Below are 18,908 nucleotides of genomic sequence, written 5' to 3'. Positions count from 1 at the left end.
CTTGTTTGGCTCAAACTTTTTTTCTGATTTCCTTCAAGGTACAGTTGTTACTTTGCATGGATACTTTTATAATTTTTTAAAAATCTCTTTATGAAGGGTCACTATTATGGCAGCTATTATGAAGACAAACAACAATAAGTGTTGGTGAGGATGTGAGGAAAAAGGTACACTCATACATTGCTGGTGGGACTGCAAATTGGTACAGCCAATATGGAAAGCAGTATGGAGATTTCTTGGAAAATTGGGAATGGAACCACCATTTGACTCATCTATCCCTCTTCTTGGTCTATACCCAAAGGACTTAAAAACAGAATACTACAGGGACATAGCCACATCAGTGTTTATAGTAGCACAATTCACAATAGCTAAACTGTGGAACCAAGCTAGATGTCCTTCAGTAGATGAGTGGATAAAAAAAATGTGGCATATATACACAATGGAATATTACTCAGCAATAAAAGAGAATAAAATCATGGCATTTGCAGGTAAATGGATAGAGTTAGAGAAGATAATGCTAAGTGAAGTTAGCCAATCCCCAAAAATCAAATGCCAAATGTTTTCTTTGATATAAGGAGGCTGATTCATAGTGGGATAGGGAGAGGGAGCATGGGAGGAATAGACGAATTCTAGATAGGGCAGAGGGTGGGAGGGCAAGGGGTGGGACATGGGGTTAGAAATGATGGTGGAATGTGATGATCATTATTATCCAAAGTACATGTATGAAGACACGAATTGGTGTAAATATATTTTGTATACAACCAGAGATATGAAAAACTTGTGTTCTATATGTGTAATAAGAATTGTAATGCATTCTGCTGTCATATATAAATAACAAAAAGAAAATAATATTCCTACAAGACAGCCCCCCAGAAAAATAGTGTGGCTTGAGAGGAGAGCGGGAAACTAGCCAAACATTAAACCTCTCCCAGTACATCCTTTCACAGTGACAGTGGGCCCTGAGGGAAAAGCAAACTTTCATCCCTTCCTGGGTTCATCCTGAGCACCTCCACCAAAAGCAAACATTCACCCTTTCTTAACCACAGTGGGTTCTGAAGGGAGAAAGCAGATACTGAAACTCTGGGCCCTGGACTTTTATCATTTTCCATTGCCAATGAGTCCTGGAAAGAGAAAAACAAATAGTGAAGCTCTAGATAACAAATGGTCGAAGAGGAAGGAAGATAAGGCAGTGAACAACCAATTCTGAGCTTTTCTCAGTGACAAATTTTACAACTGCTTTCCTGAGTTGAAATTTTCACCTGTATAGCTAGGTCCCTGACTATCTGAAACGCACATCCATCGTCTCCAATGACTAATTCACCCTCACTGTAAACTGTAAAACTGAGGCTCCTTCTATAACCTGGAGACCATTTCCATATCCAGAAAATGAGCCCTCCTATGCCTGATTGACTCTGGGGCAAAATAAAGGAAAGCTTGCTGATCTGTTTGAGGTCTGCTTCTGTCCCAGTTATTTGTATTTTCATTATGATGTTGAAACCATGTTGGTTATTTTTGCTTATTCTTTTTACTTTGATAGACTTATACTATCCAGAGAGCAAATAAACATTTACTAGCTCTTTAATATTAAAAAAATTATAAAAAGATATGTTTCGGTTGGGGATGCAGCTCAGCAGTGGAAGACCTGGTCTAATGTCAGAAAAATGACAATGGTGAGAACACCAGGTTAAGAGAATAATTCTATAAAATGGGCCCACAGTGCTGACCCTGCCACATTCTTTCTTTGCTAAGAACACAATTTGCATGCAGCCCTTCCTAGCCTAAGTGGACAGGATATGTCTCATTCCTCAGCAAATGGAGGAAGGGGTAAAGGATAGGCAATCAGTGTAGGTAATGAATGATGGGGGTTGGGAGGGTGACAACTGGTTATCAATGGGTTGCTAAATGTTAACTTCCACTATTGTGCTCCCTGGTACTCTGAGTTGCTAACAATTAACTTCCCACCTCCTATTCCTTTCTGTTTTCACATATATGGGGAAAAAAGAGAAGACAATAATTAAAGACAATAATTAAGAAAACAAGTTGTACCCCCTCCCACAGGTTTTCAGTCTGAAGCCCCCTCCTCATCGGGGAAGTCTGTCCTCTATCACTTTCTTAAATAAAACTTGCTTTCTATGCTTGCCTTGGCATTCCTTAGGTATTTAATCGTCAATAGCAGGTTCCCAATCTACACTGGACAGGTATCACTAGCATGCAGGGTTCTGGGGCTTTGGTTCAATCCCCAACATCAAGACCAAAAAAAAGGAAAGATAAGATACTTTTACATACCATAAGGAAAATAAAGATCTGAAATGCATTTCTGCAGAAATAAGCCAGTGATGAAATCTAAAAAAAGAACTTTTGGTGATATGATCAGGAAATAAAGATTAAGAAGCATTAAACATTAAAAGGAAAATGCAATTGGATAGGTAGTGAATGCAGATTAAAATACTGGGGAATGAGGGTTGTGGCTGTGGCTCAGTGGTAGAGCACTAGCCTAGCATGTGCGAAGCCCTGGGTTTGATCCTCAGCACCACATAAATATGAATAAATAAAATAAAGGTTTTGTGTCAAACTACAACTAAAAAAATAAATATTAAAAAAATTCAGGAATGAAAACCAAAATATATACAATGGAAGACTGATAAAAATTAAAATAAAGCTACAGTCATTTTTCATGTTTTAAACACAGACTAAAAAACACCTATCTGAGGCAGAGGAAGAAGAATGTTGGATAAATGTTTTAAATGTGAATAAAGCTTCCAAATGTTAAATAGTAAGGGAAGGGAATTTAGGGATATAAGTTACAACTTGGAAGAAAAATTCATGAAAGACAATAAGAGGAGACACATTATTGAGAGGAGATAGAATGATAGAGATTCAATTCAAAGTCCAGATGAAGATAGAAGAGACTTCTAACATTTACTGAATACTTAGTTTGTTCTAGGAGATGAACAAGTTATACAAATGTAGTGACTCGCTTAATCCTTGTAAAGTATGACTTCCCTCCAAGATAAGGATGCAGGCAAGAGCTAGAAGAATGTGTCCCATCAGTAATCAGAGGTGTCCTCAGAATACATATTAATTGCCATTGAGTCTCTCCAGACCCAAGGCTCCCTGAAGTGATTTCTCCCCATTGAAATACACTCAGGTATGTCTCACATAACAAACCCTTGCATCCTGACACTTACCTGGAGAAGCACACCCTGGGAGTTCTTTGTTCTTCAGATTCAACTCTTCTTGTTCCAGCTGGGAGATCACATGAGGTTTGGAAAGCTGATGCCCTGCAAGAGAGGAAATAGAACAAATTTGGGTTTTGAACTGAGTCTAAAAACCAATCCCAGTATTATTCTGATCTTCTTCCTTGTCAACGTTTCTGAAACAAAGGAAGGTGTAGCTTATGAAAAGACCATTCACCTTGAAAGAGGGAACACCAAGCAAATACCCTAAGACAATGCCCTATAAAAGCTAGGATTTCCAGTCCAAATTCACAAATTTCAGATGTTGTACAGGATTGGCGGGGGGGGGGGGTGTCAAGAGGTAGGTCTTGAATTACAAGGAGAAGTCCTTACCCAGTGAGACCAGGTTCCTGTAGTTCTCCAGCATCACCTTCCCATACAAGTTCCTCTGAGCAGAATCTAGGTGCATCCACTCCTCCCAAGTGAAATCCACAGACACATCCTTGAATGTCACTGATTCCTGAAACAATAAATTCCTCCTCAACAAGGGATTATGCCAGTAAAACCCTCTGAGAGCCATGAAAAACCAAGTACACTAGGAGGAAAAGGATATGTGTGAGAAAAACACTACCTTCTGACATTAAAACAATATCTGAAATGAAAACAGACATTATTATGAGATATTATCAGAGATAAATATAACATAGAAAGTGGTTTGGGAGTCAAGAACAGGAAAAGTTAGTATAACAGAATGCTAAGGTTTGGACTTGGAGGGGGTGTGTCCCCAAAGAACGTGTAAGAAACTTGGTCCCCAGGAGGCAGCATTAAGAGGGTGAGCATTTATGGGGTGGGGCATAGTGGGAGGTTGTTACTAGTACCTCACTACTCTCTTGACTTCCTATATTGCCACATGATCTCCTTCTCCATGCCCTTTCACCACTGTGATACCATCTGCTATTAAGCCTTTATCAGAATCAACTAGAAGCCAGTGTCATGCCTCTGAATCTCTAAACCTATTAACTAAATAAGCCTCTTTTGTTAATAAAGACCCAACCATGTTTATTTTGTTGTAGTAACAGAAAGCAGACTAATACAGGGAAAGGTACTAAAAGCTGCTCTAGATTTCTACTGGAGAAGAGGTGATGACATTCTGATCACTTCCTATTTAGATCATTGGTGAACAAAGGATTTCCTGCCCTATTCATTACAAGATAATGGAACAGATGACATTAGATACATGAGATGTACAATAATTTATTAATCACATCGAGTCATAGCCCAGGAAGGAAGACCTCACACACTATGCAGGGTCACACAAGGGTTTCACTCAGAAACAGAGTGAACTAGCAGGACTGTGAGAAGCAGGCTTTGTAGTGACAAGAAGTGACCCATGGTTACTGTGGGATGATATGATTGGCTTATCTTAACAATTTCATAGGCTGACAGGGAGGTGAAATGGTTAGGTGGAGCACTAGGCAGAATGCATCTGGTCAAGCTGATGGTGGAGACAGTTGGAAGACAGCCTTTCCTGCTGAGTGAAGGCATACGTGGTGAGAGCAGGGAAACTTGCCACTGGGTCTCACGGCCTAACTCCCCATACCATGAGGCCTAAAGATGTCAAGAGAGTGTGCTGGCCTTATAATACATTGGGAATCCCACTTATTAGAGGAAATTATGTGCAACAGGATTGACCTAGAATGTGAATTGTTTATCTTACAGAGACTAGCTTCAATTGAAAAAGGCATTTCAAATTTGTAAGTCTATTGCAGCCTTGTTCTCTATTCTCTATTCCTTAATAGAGGAACTAAAACACTGTAATTATTTAATACCTATTAAATGAAGGAACACATAACCAAGTGTGTGTTATCTAAAATAATAGCTAGTTGATTCTTTTTATTTCTTGACATTTTAATCACTCATTTCCCATTATCTCCTGTATTGCTCCAAGTCATTAGTCATTCAGAGAAGGAGCAGCAACAGTGAAGAACTACCTATAGCCAGTTGATATTAAGAATCTAGGCCAATGTCCATTAATGGAAGCTGATTAAGTAAACTATGATACACTTGCACAATGGAAGACAGAAGCCCTTTACATATTGATATGGACAATTTCCAAGATATATTGTAAAGTACAAAAACAAAAAATAAGACATGGGGTGTAGAATCCTGAATAAATATTAACTTTTATCAAGTGTATAAAAAATTAGGGAAAATATATATACATATGGATTTTTATTGTTTCTTCTGGAAGCCTCCATAAGAAATTATCATCATTGCCTTTGTACAGAAAGAGATCACTAGGAGGCTCAGATCAAGGGGAGAAAGCACAGATTTTTTTTAAGTGCTCTTTAATATATATTGGGTTTTTTTCTTTGTGTGTTACTATGGATTGAACCAAGGGCCTCATACATGTATAAAAGCACTGAGCTAATAAACCCAGCCATTTTAATTTTATTTTGAAACAAGGTCTCACTAAATTGCCCAGGCTTGTCTTGAACTTGTAATCCTTCTGCCTCAACCTCCTGAGTGGCTAGGACTATAGGCCTGGGCTACCATGCCTGGTTAACTTATATTTTTCAACATCTGAATATACATGTGAATATACCAGCCATTCAGATTTCAATTAAAAAAATATGAAATCATGAGCAAATATCAAATAAACCCAAACTGAGAAACATTCTACAAAATAATTGGCATGTATTCTTGAAAAGTGTCAAAGTTGCTGGGTATGGTGGTAGACGTCTATAATCCCAGCGGCTCAGGTGGCTGAGACAGAAGGGTCACGAGTTCAAAACCAGCATCTGCAAAAGCGAGGCACTAAGCAATTCAGTGAGACTCTGTCTCTAAATCAAATACAAAATTAGGGCTGGTGATGTGGTTCAGTGGTTTAGTGCCCCTGAGTTCAATCCCCAGTACCAAAAAAAAAGGCATCATCAAGTACAAAGACTATTGCAAATTAAGGAAAATTAAGGAGATATGACAATCTAATGCAATTTATGATTCTGGCCTAGATAAAGAATATTTTGGGAAAGGTGGCAAAATACAGTAATGTTTGCAGATTAGCTAATAGTGTTGCAATCAGTGTAAGTTTCCTGATTTTGATAAGTGTATTTTTATTATGTAAGATAATGGCCTTAGTTTTAGGAAACACATAGTAAAATACTTTGGAGTTAAATCATGTCTATGACTTTTTCCTCAAATGGCTCAGAAACACACACACACACACTCATATGAGGGAAGAAAGAGAATGAAAGCAAGTATGATAAAATGTTAGTCTAGGTGAAAATTATCCTAAAAATTATTTTTATTATTTTTGCAACAGGTTTTCCCATCTGAAAAGTTTCAAAATAAAAGGTTCCTTTTTTTTAAACCATGAGATAAAGTTGGACATAGTGATGTGCACCTGTAATCCCAGCTACTTAAGAGGCAGAGACAGGTGGAACACTTGAACCCACTGAGTTTGAGGCCAGCCTAGGCAACATTAAAAAACCTGCTTCAAAAACAAAAATTAAAAAAACCCACACAAACAAAAATGAGATAGCATTTTCTCTCCTTGGGAATAGCTAAAAGATAATGTGTTACAGGCTGAACTGCACCCTTCATAAAAGATAAATTAAAGTCCTAATTCTTAGTACCTCAGAATGTGACCCTATGTGAAAATAAGGTCACTGCAAATTTAACTAGTTAAGATGTGGTCATAATGGAGAAGGATGGGCCCCTATTCCAATATGACTGGTGTCCTTATGAGAAAATGTCATTTGAAGACATCAACACGCAAGGAGAATACCACGTGACAAAGAAGGTAAAGATTGGAGTTATGTAGCTATAAGCCAATGAACACAATGACTGCAGCAAACCACCAGAAGGAAGTTAGGAAGGGGCAAGGAAGGATATTCCCATAGTTTTCAGAGAAAGGGGATAGCCCTGAAATTGCCTTGATTTTGGACTTCTGGCCTCCAAAACTGTGAGGCAATCAATTTCTGTTGTTTTGAACCACCAGTTTGTACTACTTTGTTACAGGAGGCCTAGGAATATGATATATCAAGCATGGCAGAGGATGCTGAGCAATTAGAATTCTCAGATACTGCTTGTGAATATTTAAAATGGTACATACACTTTGGAAAACAACTGACTCCTATAAAGTCAAACATACATTTGACCCAACAATTTCACTCCCATGTATCGATGTATTTACCTAAGATAAATGTCACACAAAGACTTATACACATGAGTGCTTGTTATAGCTTTGTTCATAATAACTAAAAACAGAAAACAAAATGTTTATGATGAGTGAATGGATGAACAAAATTTGGTACATTCAATAAACTATTAGATATAAAAAGGAAGGAACTACTGCTACACACAACAGTGTGTATGGATAAATCTGAAAAACAGTGTGTTAAGTAAAAGAAGCCAGCACAAAAGTGTATCTCCTGGTATGGTTTCATTTGTGTGAAGTTCTAGAAAGGACATGACTAAACTATAATAATAGAAATCAAGCAGTGGTTTCCTGGGATGGGTGATATGGACTATGATAAGAGAAGAGTTCTGTCATGTTCTAAATTAAGTTACAGGACTAATAGAGGGAAGAAAGAGATAAGAGAAGGCTACTCCAACCCATAGCTTCAAGCTAAGTCAACAACAACAACAACAACAAAAGAACAACAAATGCTCCACATTCCTTGACTATATGCTGAAAATTACCCATCAAGGCTATATCTCATTCTGCTTTTGAAACTACTACTATTATTTTGGTAGCAGGGATTGAACCCAGGGTTGCTTAATCACTGAGCAACATTCCCAGCCATTTTTAATATTTTATTGCTGAGTTGCTCAGGGCCTTGCTAAGTTGCTGAGGATGGCTTTGAACTCACCATCTTCCTGTCTCAGCTTCCTAAGCCGCTGGAACTACAAGCGTGTGCCACCCTTAATTAACATTAAACAGCAAATCAAATCCAGGCTACTGATAACCAAATTACAATCTTCATTAACCAGAATCTTTCAGATGACCCACATAAACATTCCCCTCTTCTAGAAAACTCCCTTCTCTAATATTCATTATTGCTTTATGGTTTTTGTTTGTTTTTCGTGGTGCTGGGGATTGAACCCAGGGCCTTGCACGTGGGCTAGGCAAGTGCTCTACCACAAAAGCAACAACTACAGATTCCAGAAAAACTAGCAGGTTCTAATTTCAAGTAATAAGTCCGGGCTCCTCACTTCTGATTTCAATTTCATGCTTTCCTCTTTCTGATTAACACTGCTTTTTTTCCTACAAAATTTTTCATTTTTATTTTTTGTATTTTTTTGGTATCAAAGATTGAACCCAGTGGTGCTTAACCAGTGAGCACTTCCCCAACCCTTTTTTATTTTTTATTTAGAGATGGGGTCTCACTGAGTTGCTTTAGGACCTCGCTAAGTTGCTGAGGCTGGCTCTGAATTCACGATCCTCCTGCCTGAGCCTCCCAAGCTGTTGGATTTATAGGCATGCACCACCTCGCCTGGCTAGAAAAACTTTTATCATGCCAAGTCTCTTAACAAAATTCCTCAGACTGATCTCCCAGGTACCTCTTCCATCCCCAAGCCTGCCAGGTCAACATACATGCAAGCCCCTCTTTCCACTTGACTCCAAATAGGGCACTGGATTCCCTCTATGCCAGTCAAGCATGTCTCACTATCAGTGACTGCTACCCTCACCCCACCAGTGAAACTCTAAACTACCAAGTTCTTGGCTGGACTAATACTAAGGATGCCTAGCAATTACCAAATACCTTCAACAATACAGGAACCAAGCTAAGGCTCTTTTCACTTGCATTATCTTATTTGAGCTTTGAGAAAACCGATGAAGTAAATGAGATGAGCCATAGGTAATTCTTAACAATGCCAGATGTATGGCAGAAATTTAGTTAATGCTATTATTTCTGTCATCAGTATGAAGAAGTGATGCTTAAAGGAAGTCAAGTCACTTGCCTAAGGCAATGCAGATATTAAACGGTAGGGTCAGAATTTAATATTGGATACTCCAACTCCGTTATATAGCAAATCCTCAACATTTATTCATTTTCAACCCTTTAGATGGGCAAACATCCCCTACTTCTCCTAATCTCTACCCTGATATTTCTCTTCTCCAGATTCTGGAACACCAATAATCTGGGAACATAACCATACTTGATCTTATCATCATTTTCATGTTCAATCCTTATAATTGTACCCTGTACAGATGTGTCCTCTTTTATGATACCTGAGAGCCCATAAGCCCTATAAACACAAGGAAACCATTTCTCTATGATTTTTGTTCCTTTTCTGATCCTTGAACACCATCAAGAACCCAGCAGGCCAGGGTATCAGTGGCCTGAGAACAGAGGGACACTGAGGGAGGCTTTGCAAAAACTCCTCAACATTCTGATCATCAATAGCTTTGTCCTGTGTAGTGAATCCCACATACAGTATGAGGATAAGGAAGAGGTTTGAGAGAAAAAGATGAGTCACCTGAGCTTCCAAAGGCAGAGGCCCAGCAGCCATCGCCTTCTTCCTTCCTGTGGGGTCCTTCCTAGGGAATGTGGAGCTGAGGGAAGGACAGGAAATCATGAGAAACTGTACTCCTGCAACAACAAACAAAGTACCTACAGATAAATAGGAGTGTAAGGAATCTACATAGAGAAAATTACAATTTTTATTTGTAGTTTGCTCAATTAAGCTTATTTAGATAAATAAAGAAAGATGAACATAGATATACATACTGAATTCCTGGATAGGATGTCACAGTATTCTAAGTTGTCACTTCCATGAAATGAACTTTTGAACTTATACTCCTAATTAAGCTAAAATGGAGTGACAATATTTTGAAGTTAATTATGCAAATTGTTTTGTACAACAGAAAGAAAATATTTTAAAAAGAATACTGATGAAGCTGGGTGCATAGTGTGGCACATGCCTGTAATCCAGCTTGAAACAGGAGGATCATGAGTTAAAAGCCAGCTTCAGCAATTTAGCAAGACCCTGTCTCTTAAAAAAAAAAAAAAAAAAGTGCTGGGGATATAGCTCAGTGGTTATGCACACTCCTGGATTCAATTCCTAGTACCAAAACAAAAAAACACTGATTAACACTATTACAGTTTGGATATGAAGTATTCCCCAAAGCTCCTGTGTTGAAGGCATGGCCCTCAGTACAGCAGTGTTCAGAGACAGGGCTCTTGGGAGGTGACTGGATCAAGAGGGCTCTAATCTCATCAATGGATTAGTGAATTAATAATTTGATGGCATTATTGGGAGGTGGTAGAAACTGTAGGAAATGGGGGCTAGTTGTAAGAAGTAGATCACTGAGGATGTGCCCTGGCAGAGTGTGTCTTGTCCCCAGTCCCTTCATCCTTTCTTCTTGTTTCCTGGCTGCCACCAGGTGGCAGCTTTCCTCTGCTATGTCCTTCTCCCAAGGTTTCTACTTCCACTTAGGTTCAAAGCAATGGGGCTGACCATGAACCTATGAAATTGAGAGCCAAAATAAAGTTTTCCTCCTCAAAGTTGTTTTTCTCAGGTATTTGTCACACTGACAAAAAGCTAACACAAAGACAAATTCCTCATGTTCACATTCATATGTGGAGACTAAGTAAGTTGGTCTCACAAAAGTACAGAAGAGAAGTTATCAGAGGCTTTGGAGGGGAGAAAAGAACAGAGACAGGTTGACTATCAGGTATAAAAATACAGTTACACAGGAGGAATATGTTTTAATATTCTATAGTACAGTATGGTGACTAGAGTTAATAATAATTTGACGTATACTCCAAAATACCTATAAGAAAGGATTTTAAGTGTTCCCAACACAAATTTTTGATATATATTTGAGGTCATGGATATGCTAATTATTCTGATTTGATCATTGCACACTGTATACATGTACTGACTGTACACTTCACCTAAACCTCATATAGTCAATTAAATATTTTAAAATAAAATAGAACACTCATGACAGTTTGCCAACCAGAACTTTTAGTTATTGGAACACAGTATTACCAAATAGGCAGAATCACTAATTCACCAAACTATCAACTGTATAAGGGGCTCACCATTTTAAGCTGTGAGAACAACTGTACATAAAATAGATAAACTCTGTGCCCTAATGAATATTATTATCTAACAGGGGAAAGGACCAATGGAACAATTTGAAGACTTTCCAATATAGATGATTCATAAAAAATGTACACATAAGAATTCAGGGGCTGAAAGTATAGCTCAGAGCACCATAAAAAATTCAGGATATGAAAAATGTAGCATTTCACATTAGTGAAGAAAATTATTCAAAAGGACTTTCCATTTGGAAAAAAACTTAAGATGTACATGTGTAATGACACAAAAGTATTAGAACAAAGTACAGATGAGGCTCCCTAATAATGATGTTAAAGACCCAAACATGAAGAAATTGTTTTATGTTTGATATGAATATGTAACATCTCTGCTCAGTTAGGAAATATGTGCTTGTATATCAGAAAATTTAAAAATAAAACAAAGGCTTGGGATATATAGATCAGTGGTAAAGTGCTTGCCTAGTATGTGTAAAGACCTGGGTTACATACCCAGCATCAAAAACAAACAAACAAAAAAAATAGCGAATGCCTGTAATCCTGGCAGTTGGGAAGGCTGAAGTAGGAGTATAGTTAGTTTGAAGTCAGCCAGAACAACTTAGGGAGACCCTAAGCAACTTAGCTAGTACCTGACTCAAAAACTCAAAATAAAATATAAAAAGGCCTGGGTACAGCACCTCTGGTTTAAATCCCTGGTACAAAAAAAAAAAAAAAAAAGCAAACTGCATAAAAATTCTCCTAAGTGTTCAAAATGCAACTTAAACAGCTTATCATTAGCACCTCTCAGAAAGTTAAAGAGTAACAAGACAAGTAGTATTAAAAGACATTGTGCCACTGACCTAGAAATATCACTTGAAGAGACTGATAGACTGCGACAACAATGCAAAACCGTACCTAGCCAGATTGTCTATATGTACATAAAAATATACTTATATATATTTTAAAAAAACTGGGATGCAAAGAAAATTAAGGACACTGCCATACTTTCCCTCACATTCATTAAATGTTGATGTTAGCTGTTTTTAAAATTGGTATAAGTAAACGTTTTCAGCATGTTTTTTAAAAAAGTTTATTCTCTAACTCCATTGAGTGGCAGTTACCCCCAAAGTGATGGAGCTTAAGATTCCTGCACTTTAACCTTGCCAAATGCATTTCATAACTCACTTTTAATGGTAAATGGAGAAGTGATACTAATATTCATATTTCCTTCTAAAAACAAAGTGATAATATACTTTATACACATGTACAGATTTTGAGAACTCTCAAATGATTTTTGCTCATCTGAATTTTCTAGTTGACCTACAGTTAAGTTTTAACAGAAAAAATTCTTCTTCAAAAAAAAAAAAAAATCCTGAAGTAGAAATCTGGCTTCCAGGTTCTTTTGAAGAGATGGGTCAAGGGGAGCCCGCGCCTACGCCCTTTTTTGGAATCAGGAAACCACTGCGTGTGTTCTGAGTTGCGGTTTACACAAAGGGCTGGAGTGGGAGACCCCGGACTGTTGTTCAGCATCCCTCGAGACTTCCGAGGGGCCAATACCCTTCACCTTGGCAACGAGTTCCAGGACTAGGATGCGCGGGGCCCAGAAAAGCCCTAGAGAAGAGACCCGGGGTCCGAGCTACTGGCCATGCCTTCGGCCCCCAATGACCCTTGGAACCCCAGAACGCCATGCCAAGTCCCCCTCCCCCGCCCCCGCCGCTCCCGGGCTGTGATCCAGCCTTGGCGCCCTTCTCGGACAGGTGGAAGGTCTGTGTCAGGGACATTTCTAGCTCTGGGGGTTCTCACCACGGCCTGGCTGCTGGGTACCTGAGGGGGCGCACCTGCAGCTCAGTGGCCCGGTGGAGGAGAGGACTCTCCCCGAGCCCATCCGCTGCCGGCTCCGCCCCGCGGGCTGCAGAGGCCTCCCCCTGCAGTTCTGGGCTCCTCCTTCGGGATCCTCCGAGGCCCGCCGCCGGGGCACTGCATTCACCCTCTCGCAGAACAAACCCGGGCGGCCAGCAGACGGACGCAGCCGCGCCCGACGCGTTGTACTACATTTCCCACAAGGCTGCGGGGCCAGGACGCTAGCGTCAGGGTGCGCAGGCGCGGGGCCACCGTTGGGCGGTGGACGGAGGGGGGAACCTGTGCTTGTTGGGGTTGCCGAGAAAGAAATGGATGTGCATTACGTCTTTATCCCTGCTTCCCCAAAGAAACTCTTCTTAGATCCTGTCGGAGGGTAGTGAGGACAGACATCCTTGGCTAAGCCTGACTTTTCCTTCTTGGAAATGAGAGGAACTTAGAGGACCCTTTGCAAAGGAGTAGTGACACACCAGATACATGGTGGATACTCCATAAGCCCTAACTACTATATCCGGTTCTCTAGTTCAGTGTCAGGAGCTTCTCTGAGATCTTCAAAATTATCGCTGTGTAAAAATCCGGTAAAATCCTTCAGTTAAATGTGTGCCCTGCGTTGAGATAGTTTCAACAGATCTGCCCCTTTGGAACTTGCTGAAGTGTTTGGCATTTTTGGTGCAGAAAAATGACACCTTAATTTGTAAAATTTGGTTTTCCAAAAATAACTGTTCATTTCTTCTGCCTCTTTGCTGTGACAAAGCCCATGTCTTGAATCAAACTTTACCCAGTCTTCTAGAGCCCTCTTTTGACTAGGTCTCATCTTGGGACTGCCAAGCCCAGTTTTAGCAAGAATCCTGTTAAGTCTCCCACCCTGGATAGCTGATCAAGTTCCTCATCCACTACCCTTAATGTATTAAGTCATTGGCCTGCCTTTAGCAAGAATCTACCACTTGATGTTTCCTCTTAGTTATTTTTCATCCACTGACACTCCCATCCTGCTTGTTGGCCAAAAATCTGCAGCTGTCTGTGTTGTATTCAGAGTTCAGCTCTGTTTTACTGAAGCTGCTCTCCCCATTGCAATAGTACAGAATAAAATCTGGCTTTACTGCATTTTATTAATGTCTAGCTCTTCTCTTTCACAGTTGTTTGAATTATTTCAAAACATGAAAAAAACCGAAAAATTTCACAATTCATACAAATTAAGGTAACTCAGCATCAAACAATTTTACCAAATTAAAAAACCTGTCCCTCCACCGGGACAGTATTTCTCCAGGATTACAACATAGAAGCTATATGGATATATTCACAGTTTTTCTCGTAGAAATGGCTCTTGGTAAAACTTGACAACGTAGAGTGTGCAATTTCCAAACAAGTACAAACAAATCAGAAACAGAAAAACTGGGAAAAATAGAAAGTATGTTAGAAAATAATAGTAATGATGTGGTGGAAATACCAGGCCTGATTATAAAATGAATATAAGAACTTTATGATAGAGAATCAGTACCTTGGGAAAGGGTTAATTTCTCCCCTTCCCCTCTGCCAGCCTCTCTTCCTGAAACCTAATTAACCTTGGATCCCTATCTATAGGGGTGTAAATAGCTATCTCTAGGAAGTCTGACAACTCTCTCTTGATATGTAAACATCTCTGTGACAGACTTAAGACTAGAGATGCAATAGATGCCTGTGAAGTTTCTTCTTATATTTTGTAAAACGTTTAGGAATATAGCTACATCACTTAATTGCTAGTATAAATTTTAGGTCACTATGCCAATTAACTATAACCTCGTAGGCTTAATTCTTAGACATATACCTCTTAGGGAGATAAACTCAAGTCATTTTGAGCTACTGCTGCCTTGGAAAAGGACACTTCATGATAACACTTGCAAGTGTTTTATTGTCTTTGTTCTGCACCTGTGACCTACTTATAAAATTTCTGTACATGGTCTTTGGTCATGAAGTTCAAGTTGTAATGGTTAAGGAATTATGTCAAATTTCCTATAAAGAGGCCCCTGTAACCCTAGCTCAGGGCCCCAGAATTTCAGAGCACTACCTTTCTGGGTCCCCCAGAGTTCTCCAATCCTTTCAGTGGTGCTTGGTCTCTTGCTAAGCATGATTTCCATAATAAATCCAAATCTATCAATATTATTAGATATTCATGTGGAATGAACTTACCAGTTAAAAGAAAAATATCGTTAGATCATATTTTTAAAACTCTAGCTGCAGTAAGGATACACAAATCTTGAAAGTCAAAGGTCGGATTCTCAAGACTAGGCATGGGTAGCATGGGATGAGGCACTGGGTTTAATCTTTAGCACCACATGAAAACAAATAAATAAAATAAAGGTAAAATTCTTACAAAAAAAGACTAGACATGGAACCTCCCAGTTATAACCACTCCTCAATATTAATTATAAAGAATTAAAGTCTGCGTACTGCATCGATACTTGCATACCCATGTTTATAGCAGCATAATTCATTATAGCCAAATCATGGAAACAGTCTAGGTGACCATCCACAGATTAATGGGTGAAGAAAATGTGGTATCTATACACAGCGGAGTTTTATTCCACCATAAAGAAAAAATGAAATTATGCCATCTGCAAGAAAATGGATGGAACTTGAGACCATTGTGTTAAGCAAAATAAACCAAACTCAGAAGATCAAAGGCCATATGCTTTCTCTCATATGTGGATGCTAGAGAGGAAGAAGGATAAGAAAGGTGGGGGTGATTGCACATAATTGGAAAACAAGGGGGATTAATAGAATAGAGGAAAGGGACAGGGGTGGGAAAAGGGGAGGGAGGAGGAAGTGCTTAAGAAGAATACTGGCCAAATTACATTGTTATATTGGGTGCATGTATGAATTTGTAACAGTGAATTCCACCCATTATGTACAACTCTAATGCACCATAAAATAAATGTGGAGGAATAAGTCAAGGGTAGGAAAAGATATGCCAAATATTAACATGGAAAGTTATATAACTACATTTAATTGAAAGTAAGACAAAATATTTCTAGAGGTAGAGAAGGAAATTAAAAATGTTAAAAAGATTAATTTACCAGGGAATGAAAATATTCATAAACTTTTATACATTTAATAATGTAACTTCAAAGAAAAAGTTGGTAGAACTACAAAGAGAACTAACAAATATAACAGAGTTATTTTTACCTATCTTTCTCATTAATTGACAGAAAAGATGATAAAAAGAATGATCATTGGCCAGGAGAGGTGGTACACTCCTGTAAACCCAGTGGCTCAAGAGGCTGAGGCAGGAAGATCATGAGTTCAAAGACAGCCTTAGCAAGTTAGCAAGGCCCTAATCAATCTAGCAAGATTCTGTTGGTTCAATTCCTGGTATAAAAAAAAAAAAATCACTGAAGATATGGGATATTGGAAGAGCAAAATATCGAACTTGATGTAATAATGATGTAGACTATTCCATTTCAAAATTTGAAAAGTCATATTTTAAGCACATATTTATAAAAAATGATCTCATAATAGTTCAAAGGTAACCCAAACACATTTCAAAGAACTGGTACCATACAGGCCATGTTTTTTTGGACAACAATGCAAATAAATTAGGCATTTTAAAAAAGACTAGAAACAAATAAAGGGAATATTTAGAGGAAATTATGGAGCTTTCGAAGTATTACATTAAAGAAAATAAAGCAGGTTGGATAAAACATTCATCTATTTTGTTTCCACTGTGGAAGTTCAGGACATACTACTTCAAAATATGGTACCTTGGTATTTGTGAAAACATCAAAATCAAGAAGGCACTCACACCTTCTCCCCTGAAGCAGGTCATAAAACGCAAGGAGTTTCTGACTTTCCCCTGAATCAGATCATAAGGTTCTCACATGAGATGTGTCTAACTTTATATTTTCTTTTGTTGGGATGTTTGAAGTTTGAGCTGCTTTCTTGTCAAGACTATTATCCATGTAAATGACAAACACCAATAATATAGCCTGGGAATTGGGAATGAAGAGAAAAGCAGCACATTGATTCTTTCCCAGTGACAGAACAATCCCTAGAAAGGAAGCCAAAGTATGGATCCTTCCCCAAATAGATCCTTTCTCAGTGCCAGTACAATGGGACCCTGAAGAGAAAGAGATAAGCTATGAATGCTGACCCTAGACCCTCCATTCTTCTTCAAAGCAATAAACCTTCTTTTTTCCTTTTTCTCAAAATGGTGTCCTCTTTATTGAATTGGCATCAGGGAAAAGGACTAAGCCTTCAGCAACAAATTTGGCACCCCATGGGACCCAAGAGCAGCCCCTGCTCTTTAAAATATTGCTCAGTAAAAACAAATTTTCAAATTCTCACCAGTTTCCTAAGTGCTTAAAACTGATCACTGACCCCAGACTCCCTCCCATTTCACCAAGTTAGACAGACCCTGGATTCCTAAGTGCCCCAAACTGACAAGCCCATTAATTAAGTCACCTCTCAGTATAACCCATATAAGCCCAATCCCTTTCCTTGTCCAGTGGCTCCTTTTCCAGCGGAAAAATGGCTCCACCAGCATCACCGCATTCCTGCATAAAACTTGGTCCCTGAATAAACAGCCAATCCATGAAGTTTGCATCCGGCCCAGTCTTTTTGGGCTAACAAATACCACCACCAACATTTTGGTAAATGGATGCTATTTTCTTGGCATACCTGGAAAATCTCCAGTCAGAATAAGAGAGATAAGTGGCAATCTGACTTTACACTTTCAGAAACCTGACATAGAAATACGAACACCAGGTACAATACCAGTCCTGGAACCTAAGATGAGGGGTGGTATTAAAATACATATAGTTCCATTTTGTCTAGTTTTGTGCTTGTTGTCTGTGTTTTTGGTGTTGCATCCAAGATATGATTACCAAATCTAATATCGTGAACCTTTTGTCCATGTTTTCTTCTGTAGATTTTGAAGTCAGGTCTTCTTTTTATGAACTTAGTCCAGTTTAAAAAAAATTTTTTTTTGTTTATCAGGGGTTGAATACAGGGGTGCTTAACCACTGAGCCATGTCCCCAGCCCCCCCCCCCATTTTTAAAAAATTCTTTTTAGTTATAGATAGACACAATATCTTTATTTGATTTGTTTATTTTTATGTGGTGATGAGGATTGATCCCAGTGCCTTACATGTGCTAGGCAAGCAAGCTCTCTACCACTGAGCTACAACCCCAGCCCTACTTGATCCAATTTTACTTAATTTTTATAGATGCAAAATAAAGGTACCTCATTATTTTGCATATTATACAATGTTTTCAATAAATACCAATTGTTGAACATCTTGTCACATCCCCATTATGAGGTTTTGACATTTTTAATAAGAATATCAAGGCTCAGTCTTACTCAAAAACAGGTATAAGCCTGCCTAAGATAATGTTTTACTGTAACAATATGACTTTTGAATAGTTTTTTTGTATTATTATACAATTTTGCAGGTGGAGTTGATCTGTCAAAGGTAAACTGTAAGAAAAAAAAAGTGTCAAAAGTAAGTGCAAGAAATTTGTTTATGTGTACATCTGTCTGCTGTAAAAGTTCCCATCTGTCAGCCCTAGTTTTGGTGATTTTTTTTTTTTTTTTTTTTTTTTTTTTTTGGTACCAGGGAGTAAACTCAGGGGCACTCAACCACTGAGCCACATCCCTAGACCTATTTTGTATTTTATTTAGAGACAAGGTATCACTGTGTTGCCTAGTGCCTCACCATTGCGGAGGCTGGCTTTGAACTCCTGCCTCAGCCTCCTGAGCCACTGGGATTACAGGCATGCATCACTTCACTTGGTGGTGATCCTCTCTTGTCTGTTTTTTGTTTTTGTGACTGTTACTGGCCCTTTAAGATAT

At 38.7% G+C, this 18,908-nt stretch overlaps 1 protein-coding gene across 1 annotated transcript in view; it reads right to left on the bottom strand.

The window, feature by feature from the left end:
- The window catches only part of LOC113200744 (uncharacterized), a 51,353-nt gene extending 38,105 nt beyond the window's left edge, over positions 1–13,248 (bottom strand). The window contains exons 1-4 of the mRNA XM_077801453.1: positions 13,028–13,248; positions 9,660–9,772; positions 3,567–3,693; positions 3,186–3,278 (exon numbers count right to left, since the gene is read on the bottom strand). Coding sequence (XP_077657579.1) covers positions 3,186–3,278; positions 3,567–3,693; positions 9,660–9,772; positions 13,028–13,109 — 415 coding nt within the window. The 5' untranslated portion in view covers positions 13,110–13,248. The remainder of the gene's footprint in view (positions 1–3,185; positions 3,279–3,566; positions 3,694–9,659; positions 9,773–13,027) is intronic.
- Between the last annotated feature and the right edge of the window lie 5,660 nt (positions 13,249–18,908).

Source organism: Urocitellus parryii, chromosome 1 (genome assembly GCF_045843805.1).
Source record: "Urocitellus parryii isolate mUroPar1 chromosome 1, mUroPar1.hap1, whole genome shotgun sequence".
Classification (NCBI taxonomy): domain Eukaryota; kingdom Metazoa; phylum Chordata; class Mammalia; order Rodentia; family Sciuridae; genus Urocitellus; species Urocitellus parryii.
This window is presented reverse-complemented; position numbering and strand designations above follow the sequence as displayed.